At 50.3% G+C, this 18,623-nt stretch overlaps 1 protein-coding gene across 3 annotated transcripts in view; it reads left to right on the forward strand.

The window, feature by feature from the left end:
• Nucleotides 1-13,000: 13,000 nt before the first annotated feature.
• The window catches only part of PXN (paxillin), a 47,609-nt gene continuing 41,986 nt past the window's right edge, over nucleotides 13,001-18,623 (forward strand). The window contains exon 1 of one of the 3 annotated variants that reach the window (XM_046024432.1): nucleotides 13,001-13,173. In XM_046024432.1, the coding sequence (XP_045880388.1) occupies nucleotides 13,161-13,173 (13 nt within the window). In that variant the 5' untranslated portion in view covers nucleotides 13,001-13,160. The remainder of the gene's footprint in view (nucleotides 13,174-18,623) is intronic. The other 2 variants (XM_046024430.1, XM_046024431.1) reach the window with 2 other exon arrangements.

The following is an 18,623-nucleotide window of genomic DNA, read 5'->3' on the forward strand; positions in this document are numbered from 1 at the left end:
CTGAATATATGTTTTGTAAAGACAGCGTGAGTTTTCTCATAGGAGGTCGTTTTGTTACTGTTTCAAAGTAGTTTATGTGGGAATTAGAGTTTGCGAAGATGTGTTCTCAAGATAGCTTACGTTCTGAAAGTCAGAGACTTGTAAAAGTAGGAAGAAATGTGAAGTTTTTTTCATCCAAAAAATTTTTTAAATTTAAAGACTTATTGACAGAGACAGAAATCACAAGTAAGCAGAGAGTAAGGGGGATGCAGGCTCCCCGCTGAGCAGAGTCCGATGTGGGGCTCGATCCCTGAGATCATGACCTGAGCCAACAGCTGAGGTTTAACCTACACTGAACTACCCAGGTGCTCCTCACCAAAATGCTTTTTAAAGCAACTAGTAGGCCAACGGAAGGTAGAGCTGTGTTTGGAACCAAGTGCCCTTACATCTAGGGGTGTACTGGATTCCACGACACCGGCTACCTCTAGTCTTGTCCTATGTTAGGAAGGCCAGGGGCGTCCCCGGACAGAAGCCTTCGGGAGTCCTACCCTTGTGCATGGCAGATCCAGCTGGACATGGGTGGACCACCGTGACCCATCAAGCACTTCACTGGTCTGTAAACAAAAGGATGCGGCCCAGGGGAAAACCGCCCCCGCGGTAAATTAGACCCAGTCTCTGCTTTAAGGAGCTTGAGACCACAAGTAAGCAAACGAACAGATGAACTCGGAAATTACAGATGATTCCAGTGCTATGAAGAACAGAAGCAGGGAGATGTGATGGAACCATCCAGAAGACCAGCCAAGTTCCGACAGCAGCCACTGAGCACTTACTGTGTACCAGACTACACAAAAAGTACGTAATACGCTTCATTTCCTTTAGTTCTCACAGAAACCACTCTCTCATTCCTTTTTTTTTTTTTACAAACAGCTCTATTGAGTTATAATTGACATTCAATAAACCACACATATTCAAAGCACACAATTTTATAAGTTTTGAGACATGTACACCCATGACACCATTACTGCCGTCCAGATAGTGAACACATTCATCACTGCCCCCCAATTTCTGCTGTTCCTTTTTAATCCATCCCCACCTCCCATCTCTTCCCACTCCCTTGTGTTACTATCATTTGCATTTTCCAGAGTTCTACATAAATGGAATCATAGGGTATGTAATTTTTTGAGACTGACTTTTTCACCAAACCTAATGTCCTTGAGGTCCATCTGGATTGTTGCATTAATCAATAGTTCATTCCTTTCTCTCACTGAGTAGCATTCCGTTGATGGAAGTATCAGAGCTTGTTCAACCATTCACCCATTGAAGGACACGTGGGTTGCTGTCTGACCAGTAAAGCTCCTAAGAACATTCCTGTACAAGTTTTGGTGTGTAAGGCCCCGTGGCTGGCTCAGTCAGTAGAACATGTGATTCTGGATCTTGGGGTCATGAGTTCAAGCCCATAGGCGCATAGGGCTTCCTAAAGAAGGAGAAGGAAAAGAACAAATCCAAGTTCTGTGTGAGCATACATTTTTAATTCTCTGGGGCCATATGGGAAATCACATGTTTAGTTTTGTAACGAATTGCCAGATTATTTTCCAGAGTGGCTGCATCATTTTACTTTCCATGTGCAGTCTTTTAAAATCTAGACAAGTGGGGCACCTGGGTGTCTCAGTGGGCTAAGCCTCTGCCTTCAGCTCAGGTCATGATCCCAGGGTCCTGGGATCGAGCCCCACGTTGGGCTCTCTGCTCAGGCGGGGAGCCTGCTTTCCCCTCTCTCTCTGCCTGCCTCTGCCTACTTGTGATCTCTCGCTCTCTGTCAAATAAATAAACAAATTCTTTTTTTTAAAGATTTTTATTCATTTATTTGACAGACAGAGATCACAAGTAGGCAGAGAGGCAGGCAGAGAGAGAGAGAGGAGGAAGCAGGCTCCCCGCCTGAGCAGAGAGCCCGATGTGGGGCTCGATCCCAGGACCCTGAGATCATGACCTGAGCTGAAGGCAGAGGCTTTAACCCACTGAGCCACCCAGGCGCCCCTCGTGGGGTATTTCTAGGGAAAATTTCTGTAGATCTGATTGCCTGCACAAAGGCCATGCCTATTTTGCATTTGAGAGGTGTCCCCAAATCAGCTCCCCTGAGACTCTTCCAATGTATTTGCCCACAAAGCCACCGTAGGGAGAGCACCTGGAGAATGTCTGATGTATATGTTTGGATGTCTCAGCAGTTTTCCCGTTAGGGAAGGGAAGAGGGAGGGGTGTGAATTCACATCCCGTTTCAACACTGGTTTGTCCTCCAGCTCCTTTCCAGACAGAGAGCAAGAAAAGACTGGGTTGGGTGAGGTAGTCCTGGCCCTCCCCACCACATAAGTAAATATCTTTGGAAACACCACTCCTACCCCCTCCACCATGGAGCCAACAGTCACCCCACCCTCCCGCTCCATTACCCCAGCCAATCTGGACCCTTAACTCCAGGGGACAGAGAGCCTGAGGACCATCTCAGCAAGGAAATGACCCACCAGCCCCCCCAAACAATCTTCTTAGTGTTCAAGTCACTTCAGGATGTCTGTAAGAATCAGCTGGGAGCTTTTAAAAATTCTGAAGCCCAGGCTGCATTCTAAGACAATTAAATCAGAATTTCTGAGCGTTAGTTCTGGGCAAAAATAAATAAATAAAATCATCATCATCATCATCATAATTAACAAAAAAATAAAAATTATATATATACATATATATGTGTATATATAAAAGTTTCCCAAATGATTCTGATGAGACTCACTGCCATAGAGATCTTGTGAGTATTACATGATATAGGAAAAGTGCTTCTGATGATGCCTGACCCAGAGTTAAATGCTTTGGTAGGGGCGCCTGGGTGGCTCAGTGGGTTGGGCCGCTGCCTTCGGCTCAGGTCATGATCTCAGGGTCCTGGGATCGAGTCCCGCATCGGGCTCTCTCCTCAGCAGGGAGCCTGCTTCCCTCTCTCTTTCTCTCTCTCTGCCTGCCTCTCTATCTACTTGTGATCTCTCTCTGTCAAATAAATAAATAAAATCTTTTAAAAAAAAAAATAAATAAATAAATAAATAAATGCTTTGGTAGGAGTCATAGGACCAATTATCCAAGCCTGGGCGGTGGTCAGGGAAGGCTTCCTGGAAAAGGGGGTAGCTGAGCGGTGAACCAAAAGAGAACGGTTAACCAGGACAGAGAGGATGACTTTTTGCAGGAGTTAACAGCCCCTGCAGGGGTCTGGAGACAGAAGAACTAAAAGTTATCCCCTGTGACTGGAGCTGAGAAGGGAGAAAGTAGCCACACTGGGTCTTTTAATGGGGTTAGAAGTCCTGGAAAACTACTGGGTTTTATTCTGGTGTCTTTTTTTTTTTCTCTAAGATTATTTATTTACTGGAGCGCCTGGGTGGCTCAGTGGGTTGGGGCCTCTGCTTTCAGCTCAGGTCATGATCTCGGGGTCCTGGGATCGAGCCCCGCATGGGGCTCTCTGCTCAGCGGGGAGCCTGCTACCCCCCTCTCTCTCTGCCTGCCTCTCTGTCTACTGGTGACTGTCTCTCTGTCAAATAAATAAATAAAATATTTTTAAAAAAAGATTATTTATTTACTTATTTATTTGACAGAAAGAGTACAAACAGGGGGAGTGGCAGTCAGGGAAGAAGGAGAAGCAGACTCTCCAGTGAGCAGGTAGCCTGATGTGGGGCTCAATCCCAGGACCCTGAGATCATGACCTGAGCTGAAGGCTCAGACGCTTAACCAACTGGGCCACCCACGCGGGCACCCCTTATTCTGGTGTCCTGAAGGATTTCAGCAGGAAGGTGGGAGCCCAGACCATGCCTTCCCTCCCAATTCAGAGGCAACAGGGCCTTCCTAAGGCTGTGTGCCCCCATGCTCCCGTTCGTGAGCCAGCCCGTGGACTCTCAAGTCAGGACAGTCCTGGCTTTGAATCCTGACTTCACCACTTTGTACCTGTGTGACCTCCAGCCCGTAACCTTATTCATGAGCCTCAGTTTCCTGGCCTATAAAATAGGCATGAGCCCCACCTTGGGTTTTTCGCAAGGATTAAATGAGATAATGTAAAAAACTTAACATAGTGCATCCCACCCTTCAAACAATAAATGTTCTAATATAATAATAATTATTATATATAAATAATACATGAATATTTATATATAATAATAATTCTAATATAATAATGATTTATAATGATAACTATTAATATGATTAATAATAGTCCATGATATTGATTCTGCAACCCCTAGATGACTGGTTAGATCCCTAAATCTTTTTCTCTCCCAGGCTTAATCCCACTCTGGTCCTCCCGTGATTATTAGATTTTCAATTTCTCAGCCTTTTTCCTGCATTTTTCATGTTGTTGAATGCACATAACAACCTTGGGAGGCATATATTTTATTATCCAGATTTTACAGTTAGGGTAACAGAGGCTCAGAGTGGTTCAGCCACTTGCCCTAAACCACCCAGCTAAGTATCAGACCTTTAACTTCACACACATTCATTGATAAGGAGACTGAGGCTCAGAAAGATGAGGTTATCATGAGTAAGGCTGCACAGTTGGCAGGTGGCAGGACTGGGGCTTAAATCCTTGTCTGTCCTGTGACTCCTGGACTCTTAAAAGTTTCCTCCAGGGGCGCTTGGGGTGGCTCAGTGGGTTAAAGCCTCTGCCTTCGGCTCAGGTATGATCCCAGGGTCCTGGGTCTGAGCCCCACATCGGGCTCCCTGCTCAGCGGGAAGCCCGCTTCTCCCTCTCCCACCCTGCCCCCGCTGGTGTTCACTCTCTCACTGTCTCTCTCTGTCAGATAAATAAATAAATTCTAATCTTAAAAATAAATAAATAAAATCTTAAAACAAGACAAAACAGCGTTGCAGCTGAAGGCCCCCATACTTGAGCCGTTGTCAGTCCTGGGAAACCCTGTGAGTGGTCTGTGATGGAGGAGAAAGGCTAGGGCTGGGGTTCTCGTCCTGATCACACAACTAACCCTACAGCCCAGGCAATACATCTTTATGCCTCAGTGTCCCAGCCCTTCTTTCTTTCAAATAAAATTTATCAAACTCCTGTCATTCTAGACACTGGTGGAGGAGAGAAGCCCAGCCCCTCTTCTCATAATCCTGACATTTTAATGGGGGAGGGAGGGAGAGACAAATAATCAACAGGTAAACAAATAAACACAGAACATAATGTCCAAAGGTGAAAGTAAATAAAATAAACTGGCATAAAGGGATATAGGGTCTGCTGAGGGGGTTGGGGGTTTGTGGATAACATGCCCAGGATCGCGGAGGTGACTCATGAAGTGAGATCTCAACGATGAGCAAGAACAGCCATGCCAAGATCGCGGAAGAACATTCCAGAAAGAGGCTCACAGGTTCGAGGGCTCCAAAGTCAGAATGAGTTTGCTGTGTTCGAGGGACATGACGGAGGCCAGGGTGGCTACAGTGAAAAGGATCAGGATCGGGGAGACTGGAAAACAACAAGATCTGGGGTGCTGCCTTGCAGATCCTCGGGAGGATTTTGGATTTATTCCCAGTGCCACAGGAAACCGCTGAACGGGAGAAGCAGGGGAATGAGAATGGGACAAGGTGTGTTTTTTAGATACTACCTTGTGACCCAGCCTAAATACACTCTTGCGTATTTACCTGAGATGAAAACATATGTCTGCACAAAGACTTCTCTACGAATATTCATAGCCCCTTTGTTCACAGTGGCCCAAACTGGGAAAGCAGCCCAAATATCCATACACAGGACAGTGGAGAATGAAAGTGTGGTGCCTCTGTACACAGGCGTCTTACTCGTAATAAAAAGGAGCAAACTCTTGATACACACGACGTGGATGAATTTCATGAACGTGCTGGGGACAGGAAGCCAGGCGTCCCCACAACCTGCAGAAAAAGAGAGAGAAAACATATTGTATGATGCCATTTACATAAATGCATTATAAAGAAAATGCAGGGGCACCTGGGTGGCTTCAAGCGTCTGCCTTGGGATCAAGTCATGACCCGGGAGGCTTTCCCTGCTCAACCAGGAATCTGCTTCTCCTTCCTTTCCCTCTGCCCCCTCCCAGTCCCCTCTCCACCAATTGTGATCTCTCTTGCTCACTCTCTCTCTCAAATAAAATCTTAAAAAAAAAAAAAAAGAAAATGCAAAGTAATCCATAGTCAAAGAAAGCAAATTGGTGGTTACTTGGGGCCAGCGGTCAGGGGACAAGGGACGAAAAGCAAGGGACAGGAAAAAACAATGGAATGTTCTGTATCTTGATTGAGGTGGGGATTACATGGGTGTATCCACCTGTCAAAGCCCATTGAACTAGTCCACTTGTTACTGGTGTGTAGAGAACCACTGGTGGTGGAGAACAGAGAGGACTGGGGATGACTTCCCATTGTGCCCCTGTCAACATGTGGGCCCGTAGCCGACATCGGACATGGAGGATGGAGCAGCTTTGGAGGGAAATCCAGTCCCCTTCACTCACAGAAGGACCGGACGGTCTCTTGAGGTCCTTGCTGCCCCTACACTTCTTGGTGTAAAATTGGAAAATCCGTCCCTTCCCAGGCAGGTTTGGATTGTCAGTGACCGAGAAGCCTCCTCACCATTGCTGCCTTGTGGAGGAGACTGGTTAACAGGAAGGTTGGAATTCCAGCCAAGGTCTCACTTCTGCTCCAGGGTCCGTTTTTGCCTGAGTTCTCTGCCCCCCCCCCCCCCCAACTCCGGCCACTACACAGTGCCCCTGGGCGGTGGCTGAGCCTCGGGAAGTGTCCCAAGCTCCCCTGTGAGTTTTGCTATCCCTGAGAACCCACCGTGCTGTAACTTAACTATATATTTCAGGATGCCTGGGTGGCTTCGTTGGTTGAGCATCTGCCTTTGACTCAGGCTCCGGTCATGGTCCCAGGGTCTGACACAGCTAGGGGCAAGAGCTCTTTGTCAATACCCAGCAAAAGAACTGACAACAGTGCAGCTGGGGCGCCTGGTGGCTCAGTGGGTTAAAGCCTCTGCCTTCAGCTCAGGTCATGATCCCAGGGTCCTGGGATCGAGCCCCACATCGGGCTCTCTGCTCAGTGGGAGCCTGCTTCCCCCTCTCTCTGCCTGCCTCTCTGCCTACTTGTGATCTCTCTCTGACAAATAAATAAAACAAAAACAACAACAGTGCACTTAACCTCTGATACAGTGCTTTCACCCCTGAGAACTGATCTTTAGGAAATAATTAAGGATGCACTCCAGGAAATAATTAAGGATGCTCTCCAGGGGTGCCTGGGGGGCTCAGTCATATAAGAAGCTGCCTTGTCCCTCTGCCTCTCCCCCTGCTCATGCTCTCTCTTGCTCTCACTCTATCTCTCAAATAGATAAGTAAAATCTTTATTTTTAAAAATATTTTATTTATTTATTTATCAGAGAGAGAGAGAGAGAGAGCACAAGCAGGGGGAACATAAGGCAGAGGGAGAAGCAGGCTCCCTGCAGAGCAAGGAGCTCAATGAGGGACTGGGTCCCAGGACTCTGGGATCATGACCTGAGCCAAAGGCAGATGCTTAACCGACTGAGCCATCCAGTCATCTTGATAAGTAAAATCTTTAAAAAAAAAAAAAAAAAAAAGGAAGGATGCACTCCCATATTTATGTATTTTGGATTGTGAACACTTAATTTTAATCTTTTAATTGATTTGGTTTTTTTCTAAATTTCTTCCTACTGTGAACTACCGTAAAGAAAACTTCCCCATCTATATTGTAAGCTCTGGAATTTACTCTTGGAAATCTTTTCCCCCCTTCGTCCCTTCTTTTTTGCCAATGTTAACTGTTAAGACATGGTCTCTTCCTTTCTGAAGTCTAGAGTCTAGCAGGAGACAGAGATCTGCAAACGAGTGCACAGGAACTGTTTAATTATAATTGTCAGGAGTACGTTCCAGGGTGCTAAAAAAAGATCTTAATAACAGGGGCCTTGCAGGTCAGGGCATGGTTTTCTAAGGCAACGGCTTTTAGGTCGAAATCCCCAAAATAATGATGCCAGCTCACAATTAAAGCTGCACTGTCCCGTGGGGGTAGCCACTGGCCCCACGTGGCAGCTGAGCACTGGAAATGTGGCTAGTCAAACTGAGAAGTGTTCTCAATGTAAGGTACACACTGGAAAAAAAAGTAAAATATTTCGGATACTTTTCATACTGATTAACACTCTCTCTCCCTCTGCCCCTCCCCTTGCACAGTCTATCTCTCTAATTAGTAAGTAAGCAAGTAAATAAATACAGAGTTGAAATGAGGACCCTGGGATCATGACCTGAGCCAAAGGCAGGGGATTAACCCGCTGAGCCACCCAGGCGCCCCCCAATTTAATTTTTTAAAAAGATTTTATTTATTTATTTGATAGAGATCACAACTAGGCAGAGAGGCAGGCAGAGAGGCAGACAGAGAGAGAGGAGGAAGCAGGCTCCCTGCTGAGCAGAGAGCCGGATGCGGGGCTCGATCCCAGGACCCTGAGATCATGACCTGACTGAAATCAAGAGTCCGAGGCTTAACCGATTAAGCCACTCTGGCGTCCCTCTATTAAAAGTCTTAAATCAGGGACGCCTGGGTGGCTCAGTGGGTTAAGCCGCTGCCTTCGGCTCGGGTCATGATCCCAGGGTCCTGGGATCGAGTCCTGCATGGTCTCCTTGCTCGGCAGGGAGCCTGCTTCTCTCTCCACCTCTGCCTGCCTGTGTGCTCTCTCTCTCTCTCCTTCTCTCTGACAAATAAATAAAATAAAATAAAAAATTTAAAAGTCTTAAATCAGGGGCACCTGGGTGGCTCAGTGGGTTAAAGCCTCTGCCTTCGGCTCAGGTCATGATCCCAGGGTACTGGGATCGAGCCCCGCATCGGACTCTACTTCCTCCTCTCTCTCTGCCTGCCTCTCTGCCTCGTTGTGATTTCTCTGTCAAATAAATAAAATATTAAAAAAAAAAAAGTCTTAAATCACGTCTGTGGCTTGCATTTTGTTTCAGTGGGTATGGCTGATCCAGAGAGTGCTTACTGGTAGCAAGGATCGTTTTGAGTACTCAATGTGTGGCATCTCATTGAATCCAACAGTGACTCTCAGAGGTGGCTAGTATTCATCTTTCTGCAGAGGTGGAAATCTGAGGTGCAGAGAGTAAACGGCCAGAGACTCGCCACCAGCAGGGAGCATAGTGGGGGTTTGAACCCCCGGTGGAGTCCCTCTGCCTAACCAATATGCACCTAACCTCTACCCCACACCACTGAGTACAGGCACCGCTGTGCTGGGACAGCCATAGCCATCAGAGCGGAAGGAACAGCACAGAGATATTTCATGGACTAGATGGCTTCTGTGCCTTTGGCCATGGAGTGACCCCACCACAGGATCTGCTTTCTCGGTGGCTGCTTCCTGACCCTGGGGACTCCGTATTCAGTTTTACCAGGGCTGTCTGTCTGCCCTGTCGATGCAAGTTAATCTTTAGAAAGCAAATTCATAACGGTCCACTAAGCACTCTCTAACCCAGCCTATGCACTAGAAACAAAAGGCAAGCCATGTATGTAATTTACAATTTTCTAGTAATTTTTTAAAAAGTAAAAAGAGGGGTGCCTGGGTGGTTCAGTCGGTTGGGAGTCTGCCTTCAAGCTCAGGTCATGATCCCAGGATCCTGGGGTTGAGACCCACTTTTCCCTCTACTTCTGCTACAAGCTCCTCCTGCTTGTGTTCTCTCTCTCTCGTCAAATAAATAAATAAAATTTTTTTTTAATTTATTTATTTTTTGCGGGGGAGTGCCTGGGTGGCTCAGTGGGTTAAAGCCTCTGCCTTCAGCTCAGGTCATGATCTCAGGGGCCTAGGATTGAGCCCCCCATCAGGTTCTCTGCTCCTCGGGGAGCCTGCTTCCTCCTCTCTCTCTGCCTGACTCTGACTACTTGTGATCTCTGTCAAATAAATAAATAAAATCTTTAAAAAAAATTATTTTTGGGAACCTGGATCACTCAGTGGGTTAAGCCTCTGCCTTCAGCTCAGGTCATGATCTCAGGGTCCTGGGATCGAGCCCCACATCAGGTTCTCTGTTCAGCAGGGAACCTGCTTCTCTCTCTCTGCCGGCCTATTTGTGATATCTCTCTCTCTCTCTCCATCAAGTAAATAAAATCCTTAAAAAAATTTTTTTTTAAAGATTTTATTTACTTGGGGCACATGGATGGCTCAGTGGGTTAAAGCCTCTACCTTCAACTCAGGTCATGATCCCAGGGTCCTGGGATGGAGTCCCGCATCAGGCCCTCTGCTCATCAGGGAGCCTGCTTCCTCCTCACTCTCTGCCTGCCTCTCTGCCTACTTATGATCCCTGCTTCTCTGCCTACTTGTGATCTCTATCTGTCAAATAAATAAATAAAATCTTAAAAAAAAAGATTTTATTTACTTGACAGACAGAGATCATAAGTAGGCAGAGAGGCAGGCAGAGAGGGGTAGAAGCAGGCCCTCCGCTGAGCAGAGAGCCCCATGGGAGGCTCAACACCAGGACCCTGAGATCATGACCTGAGCTGAAGGCAGAGGCCCAACACACTGAGCCACCCAGGTGCCTCTATTTATTTTTTTAAATAAAAAAATAAAAAAAGGTAAAAAGAAACATGTAAAATTGTTTTATCTACCTCAATATATCCTAAATGTTATTGTATCAACCTGTAATCAATATAAAAAAGTGTGCTTTGCTGACCCTTTTGTCTCCCCATTTTCACTCCCCATCTCATATTTCATGCTGCAAATTCCTTCCAGTCCTTCCAATGCACCATGGCCTTTGTCTTAACCATAAGCCTTTGCATATGCTGTTCCAGGCAGCTGGGAATGCTGTGAGGCTATCCTTCTTCATACAGGCTTATTTGCTTTTCTGCCTACCCTTTTGGACTGTAACCCCGAAGAAGGCAGACACCATATCAGTTTTATTTATCACTGTATCTCCAGCCTGAGCACAGCTCTTGGTCCGGTGCAGACACTGTTAAATATCTCACCTCTGAGTGAATTGATGAGTGACTTCACTCATTATCTTCTGAGTCTTCAATTAAACCAGGAACTTTCTGAGGAAAGGGACCGTGGTTTGCTTCGTTCCAAAGGCCAAGCATAATACCCACCAGTCATTCAGCAAATATATATTGAGCAGCCCCTCCTAGATGCTGCACACGTAGTAATGGACATGGTTCCTGCCCTCACGTGCTTTTCCTCTAAGAGGACGAGGGACATTTATTAAATAATCTAACCACTGCATGTAAATTGCAGGAGTGAGAAGTGTCTACAAAACAGAGGTACATTAAAGGTGTTGGGAGGGCAGGAGACAGCATGACTTGCCTGGTTGTGGAGCAGTCTTGGCTCTTGAGTTTTAATAGAGGAGGTTGTGGTAGCCAAAGGTGAGGCTCCTGGTTCTGCCTTCAAAAAAGAGCTTGATGATGGGGCGCCTGGGTAGCTCAGTGGGTTTAGGCCTCTGCCTTCAGCTCAGGTCATGATCTCAGGGTCCTGGGAGCCTGCTTCCCCCTCTCTTTCTGCCTGCCTCTCTGCCTACTTGTGATCTCTCTGTTGAATAAATAAATAAAATCTTAAAAAAAAAAAAAGTTAAAAAAAAAAAAAAGCTTGATGGGCACCTGGGTGGCTCAGTTGGTTAAGTGACTACCTTCAGCTCAGCTCATGATCCTGGAGTCTCCGGATGGAGTCCCGCATCGGCTCCCTGCTCAGCGGGGAGTCTGCTTCTCCCTCTGACCCTCTCCCCTCTCATGCTCTCTCTCTCCCTCAAATAAATAAAATTTTTCAAAAAAAGCAAAAAAGAGCTTGGCACCAAGATCGAGGAATGACAGCTTCCACAGGCAGGGTTTTTGGGGCAAGGCTGAACTCTTCCTCCAGGGCATCCCCAGCCAGTGGCTGAACATGTCGGGGTGGTGGTGGGGTGGAGGGGGGTGGGGGGATGGGAAGGATGAGGAGGGACGGGACTGGGGCCTGAACACTTCTGCCCAGTGAGGCTCCTCCAAGGAGTTTTAGCTAATTTATCTTTGTCAGATCTGAGTCCTTACCCTTTCTCTTTCACAAGCATTACCTGCCCCCCCCCCCCAACTCCATCTCAACATCTGCTTCCTGGAGGACCTGACCTGACCCAGAGGGTCTTGGGGGCTGGGTTCTGGTGGGCAGGGGAACTCAAAGTTGTGCCTACAGGGCATTTTTATATAGAATCAACAGTGCTCGCTTCGGCAGCACATATATATAGAATCAACAAACTGCTCTTGCACTTTGCAAAGAGGGCGGGAAGGGCTGATAGTCATAGAAGCCTCTATGAGAATTAACTTCCATCGTAGGTACCTGGTATCTGGCACTCCGTGAATGGCAGCTGCTATATTATCTGATTTCTACACATCTCCACTAGGCTTTGGGGTGGCAGAGGGTGTTTCAGGAAACTGTGCCTGGCACTGGGTGTAAAGCCCTTGAACTTTTTCCTTTAATGTCTAGGGTGGCGTCCCCTCTGCTCCACGTTTTGGGAAAGTTTCCCTCTAGGGAGGGTGGACATGTGGAAGATTAAGGGATACATAACTTCGAAAGTATTGAATCTGGCCCCAAAGTCCGGACTGCAAGCTGCACTGCCATCGGTCCAGAGGGCGACCCCAAGAAAGGTCCTCCAAAGGTTCCCCGCTTTGCCTGTACTGACTTAGGGTCCTCCTGGGAGGTGACCTACTGGGAGACAGGCAGATAGAATGGTGGACAAATCAAACTCTCCAGCGGATGGACATGTGATGAGTGAGTGACTGATGGTTGGACAGACGCAGGTCAGACTGAGATGTCAACACAGGAGGGCTGGCATGTGACTTTTAGACGGACAGACTGACCACAGAGTTTGAAGAGACTGACCGCAGAGCCTGAAGGCCAGTCTCCCACCTGCCGGTTCGGCCGCGAGGGGGCGCTCCCGCTCGCCCGGCGTAGCCCTCTGCCGGCCGGGCGCGCGCTCACGGCCGGCGGCGGGGCGGGGTTAGCGTGCGCACCGGGCGGGGCCAGCTTGCTCTGGGGGGCTACCGCGGGCGGGGGCGGGGCGCGCGTGCTCGCGGGGGGGCGGGGCGCGCGGCGGGCGCGGGCGCGCGCGGCGGCGGCGCGTTCCGTTCCGGGCCGAGGCTCGCGGCGGAAAAGTTGTGGGGCGGAGAGGAGCGGCCCCGGGACGGGCAGAGAGCGGGACGCCGAGCCGGCTCCCGGCGCCCGCGGTCCCGCCATGGACGACCTCGGTGAGTGAGCGGGAGGCCGAGGGAGGAGGCTGCGAGGGGCGCGCGGCCCCGGGCCGGGCGGGCGCGAGCGAGCGGCGGGGGCCGCGGGATCCCGCCCCCCCGCGGCCAGGGGCCCGGCTCTGCTCGCTGAATGCCAGGGTTCCGCCGGGTCGGGATCCCCGGCTGGGCCTGAGTCCGGGGCAGGCCGGCCTTGCCGCCGTCCTCACAGCTACCAGCCCCCGCCTCGGAGACGGCCCCACCTCCGGACCCCGGACGTCGGACCATCTCCCAGACCAGCCGTAGGGGCCGGCTTGCCGCTCAGGGACCCGCCCCGTCCGCCCCAGGGACGGACCCCCCCTGCCTGCACCACATTGCCTCCTCCGCTGTGGGACCCTCCCTTCACACACGGCGCCCCCACCCCCCATCTCACTGATCGGCGGCCCAACTCGGGGAACAACAGCTGCCGAAACTCGAAACTCTGTTGGTCCCTCATTTCCAGGACTGTTCCCACCCCTTTAAGGACCCCCTTTCCAGGATAGCCCCTCCAAGACTACCCCTTTCATCTCCCAAGTTAGAGATGAGCCTCCAGTGACCACACCCCCACAAAGACAAGTTTCTCATCTGTCCCCGCTACCCCCCGCAATCCAGGTCTGGGCACCCTGTTTTATGGACTGGTCACTCCATTTCCCGACTGCTCTGTCCACGCTGTGGACCAGCCCCTCCCCTTTCCTATTACAGATCAGCCTAATCCTAGAAGAGTAAGCGGGGGAGACATGATTCTTCTCCCCCACTGCCAGGGTCTGGTGCCGTGCCAGGGGAATGAGGTGGGAAGTGGGCCCCAGGGTATGGCCATCTCTGGGCTTGTCCGGGCTGGCAGGGTTCCTCCCACCCCGCAGCATCCAACCTTGCTGGAGGCCACACAGGTAAGGAGGACAGGATGCCCAGAACAGAGTTTTACTGTTTTCATGTTATCAGAGCTCCCAAACTACTCTTTTCAGTCCAGCCTTGATCTGGCGTTAGGTCGGAGAAAAGAATCTCCTGGAACCTGACACTAAACCCAAGGGGGCTGATGCCAGGGTTCTAGGAATGCCTTGAGTGGCCTGAACCCGGGAGTGAGAGGATTCACTCTTCGCTCTCCCTCCCTCCCCTTCATGCCTGTAGCCACAGGGCCTCTGAGTTGGGGAGGTAATGGTGGGGGGGGGGCAGTTTCTTCTCTGTAGGAGCCTTGTCTTCCCTCTCTGGACTGTGGGTGGCTTGTGTGACCACTGATGCTTTCTCTGTCCCAGGCTCTGAGGGGTAGATTCATCAGACGGCCCTGAGTGGCCTCCCCCGACCGCACAGGGCACTAAGTTAATACTGGCTATTTGTAGGCGCTGGACTTCCAAAGAGACAGGGAAGAGGACTGCCAGCTTCCTTTTGAAAAAGATCAGGGCGCTGCGGAGAGATCCTGATGCTGGGAATGGTGCTTAGTCCTGCCTGTTGCGCAGGGTGTGATGGCTGCCAAGCATAGTTCTGCCTTTGGGTCGGGCTTGGCACCCATTTTTCCAACACATTCGAGGTTGGCATGGCCTCCAGGCAGGTATTTTGTTCACGTAAAAAATAAGCTGAAAGGAAACTGGGGGGTATTTTTTGAATCAGTATCTGAAAGTCTCGATGCTTTCCCAGCAGGAACCAGGGAGCAGAGTTAGAGTATCTAAAACGCCGATGTGTTTCTGTTGCTCTTCTACAGTCCCTTCCACACAGGACTGTTTGAAGGTCTGAGAGTTTGTAGAGTGTACTCTTGGAGTCCAGAATTCCTGTCCTCTGACAGTCTTCCATTTAGGGCCAGGAAACCTGGTGAGTCTTGGGGAAAGTGTATACTGGCAGAGGGGCCTGCAGGAACTGAAATCTGCTGTTTATGGAGTGCTTGCCCGTACCTCAGCTTGTCCCCACATCCTCCCTCACAGCAGCCCTTTATAAGGGCCCCTGCCGTCATTCCTGTCTGCTTTTTACAAATAGAGAAAACAGACTGAGACAGGTTGATTAACTTGCCCCAGGCTGCACCGCCACGGAATGACCAAATCATGACTCGAATCGGAATGACCAAATCCTGACTCGAATCGCAGTCCTTGGCTCTTAGATTTGCAGCTCCTGGGTACCAAGAGGCCTTTCTTCCTGAGGAGGGGGTGAGCAGCACATGAAGGAGGGGTCCCAGGGGGTGGTGGCTGCCACCTGTAACTTCTGTCGCCTTTCAGCACACACTCCCCAGTTGTTCCAGGCTGCCTGACTTCCTCTGCCTAAGCTCCCAGGAGGGCAGCCACGCCTGGCTGGCCCGGAGCCCCTGGGGTGGGAGCAGTGGGGTGAGCAGGAAGGGGAGAGGAATTTGCCTCTGTGCTCGGGCCGCATCAGCTGTCTGGATGGCTGCTCCACACACTGCCCGTCAGCTGTTTGCCTTAGTTAGGGTGGACACAAAGGCCCGGCCTCTTGTTTTTATTTTTCTCCTGAGAGTGCTCTCAGCTGTGAGCCTCCTGGTCCCTGCAACAGGGGAGAGTTTATGGTGTGTCCTGTGGCAAGGCTAGAGGGGGCAGAGTCTCTGCTGTGACTTTGTTTTTTTTGGTCTTGAACGCTGGGGAGCTCGTCCCTCCCCATAGCGGCGAGTGACAGACACCATGTGCTGTTTAATAAGTTACAAATTTATAGCTCTTTGGGCAGAAAAACATACACACTGCCCTTCCCTGTGTGTTCTCTCCTCTTTGTGCTGCGGGGTGGCTGCTGGTGGCTTTTCCCATTACTGTTTAGATGCTGGTTTGGCCCGGAGTTCGCTCTGTTGAGTTCTGGCTGGAGTTTCCTGGACAGAGTTCCCACAACACTGAGATGCCGTCTGATTACGGTTTCGGACCCAACTCCTCGCTCTCCTCTTGTTCGCGTTCCTAGTGCTTCTGGGGGGCTGTGACCACAGCTGCGGCCCAGTAATGGTCACGTGTGCTTGGTGGGAGACAGGCATCGGACTCAGCACTTTAGGCGTATGATCGCTGACGCTTTGGAGAGGGTGGTTTTTATCTCCGCTTTACGGATGGGGAAACGAGCCTCTGGGAGGTTCACTGAGGCAAGCTGGGGTTGGAACCCAGACTGATCCCATTCCAGATCTGGCCATCTAAACCAGAACAAGGTTAAGTGCTGGGTGAGGTGACTAACTGGGAGGGGTGGTGAGCCCGGGGCCTGCTGACTGATTGCTAGTCACCTTCAAAATTTGAGCCCTGGGGGCCATCCTGAATAAATGGCCTCTATGGCAAAGGGCGGGTGCAGTTCAGACCTTGATGGCTTTGCCTTCCCTTCTCTTGCAGGGGGAACAGCCAGCTGTTGGCAATGCCCAGTTGCTGCTAGAATCTGGACATGTCTTCTTTCAGCTTCTCAGCACTCTTGACCCTCTGAAATACAGTGCCTCATTGTCCTTAGGGGGAGTACTAGGGGGGCAGGGGAGTTGCCTGGGGCATTCCGGGCTACGGAGCCTCCCTGTTTCCATGGAAAGTCTGGACTTTGGGCTTGCCTGTCTGTGGTGCCTCTGTGTGTTGGGCTGGGGTCAGGGCACCCAGCTGCGGGGCCGCAGCAGAGGCAGCCCCAGGGAGCGATGCTGTGTTCCGCAGCAGGGCCGGGTCTCCTCCTGGGCTGCGCACTAGTGAGGTCTAGAGCTGGGCTCGGAACCCTGGGGTGTTTGATCCTTAAGCAGGTGCGCTTGCCGTTGTGCCAAGCAGTCTGCTGCCTGGGCAGCCCCAGCCAGGGTGGAGAGGTTCGGGTTGCTGGGGCCATATCCCTGTGGCTGTGGATTGGAGGTCTTCCAAGGGAGCCTCATGGTATTCCCTCCAGCTTCCCCAGCCATGGCCGTGCACTGGGAGGCTGGGTGGGTCGTTGACTGGAGGGGCCCTCAGAAGGCCAGAGTTACCGCCGGGGTACCAAGCAGTGCCCCTCCCCCATATAACTCGTCTTGCATGGAGTGTGCTTACCCTCCAAGGCTTCCTTGGTCCTTTGCCTTGTTCCAGGGCGAGAAAAACTCGAGAGTTGAAAAACTCCTCCCACCTTCACCTCACTGCAGCTCTTCCCTGGGTAGTCCTAGTGTCGGTGCTTTCGGTACTAGTAACAGACATCTGTAGAACTCTTCACCAGAGTGTTTACTGAGCACTTACTGTGTGCGGGCACTGTGCGGGCACTTTACATGCCTTGTTTCACCGACCTGTATCGGCCATAGGAGGCACAGGTTCTGTTGTTATTACTGCTGTCCATTTTACAGGTGGTGAAACTGAGGCACAGAGAGGGTTAGTTAGCCCCCTGACCCAAATTCTGTTAACCAGTGAGTGGTAGGGCTGCGGTTTAAATGCAGAGTCAGGCTTGTGACCGTCCTTAAACCTCTGTTCATGATACTGGATTGGGTCTTGCTTGCCTGTTGGTTTGATTGTTTTTCGTTTCTAGGCTGATAAAAATCTTTTCTGTCCCCTCTCCATGGCCTCCAATCTCTATTTGATCTCCCCATCCATCCTCTTCCTGTTCTCTGGGCTTCTTCCCTTTCTTTCAGTCTTCCTTGGGATGGGCTGTTGGACACTTGTGACAGGGCCTCCTCCTCAGTGCCCTCCCATCCCCTGTCGCCTGCTCTCCAGTCACCTGTTCCCCTTGGGACAGAGGGTAGCCCTCTGAGGTCCCTCTTCTAGGCCTGGTTGGAATCACGCCCTATGTGCCCCTGGCCCGTCCAGACGTGCTCCTCTCTTCATTCAGGTGTTTGGACTTGCCGCCAGTTGGAGCCGGCCCATTTTCAGAGGAGGAAATAGATGAAAACTTTGAGGTGGAGAATTGAGAGTGTCCTCTGTGAGAGAGTGAGGGAGAGAGATAATTAGGGGGGCTGAGTATTCCCAGAAACCTTGATAAAGGTTTGATAAAGCTCCTGATAAAAAGGGTGTTCCAGAAATTGTCTCCTCACCCGGGATAGGCCCAGAGCCGCCCCAGCCCCCAGGTCTACTTTGCCTCTTCATTTGGGGGCCTGTTGGGCGTCTCACATCTGGCCTGAAGCGTGCATTCATGTCCTGATAAAGTCTTCCAGCTAACGAATTGATTGCCTAACCCGCGAGACTCAGGGCTGGCCTCTCCAGGGAGGCCTTGGACGCTGGGCCAGTGGCAGGCAGAACGTGTGGTTGGCCAGGGCCAGCAGAGCCCCCAGTGGCCAAGATTTCCCTTAAAGATGGCCTTTTAGTGCTTATTTCTTGTGTGATTGTGGTATTGTGGTTTTATGGGTGAACGTTGTCATTGTTAGGTGCATGTTAAAAGTATTTCAGAGTAAAATGTCGTGATGTCTGCAACTCAGTTTGAAATGATACAGTAAAAAAAGGATGTATATATGTATATATGCGCGCGCGCACACACACACACACACACACACACACACATTACATATGTATATATAGAGAGGGGAAGCCTTCAAGCACATGTGCCTGTTTATACAAAATGGC

This window comes from Meles meles, chromosome 12 (genome assembly GCF_922984935.1).
Source record: "Meles meles chromosome 12, mMelMel3.1 paternal haplotype, whole genome shotgun sequence".
NCBI lineage: Eukaryota > Metazoa > Chordata > Mammalia > Carnivora > Mustelidae > Meles > Meles meles.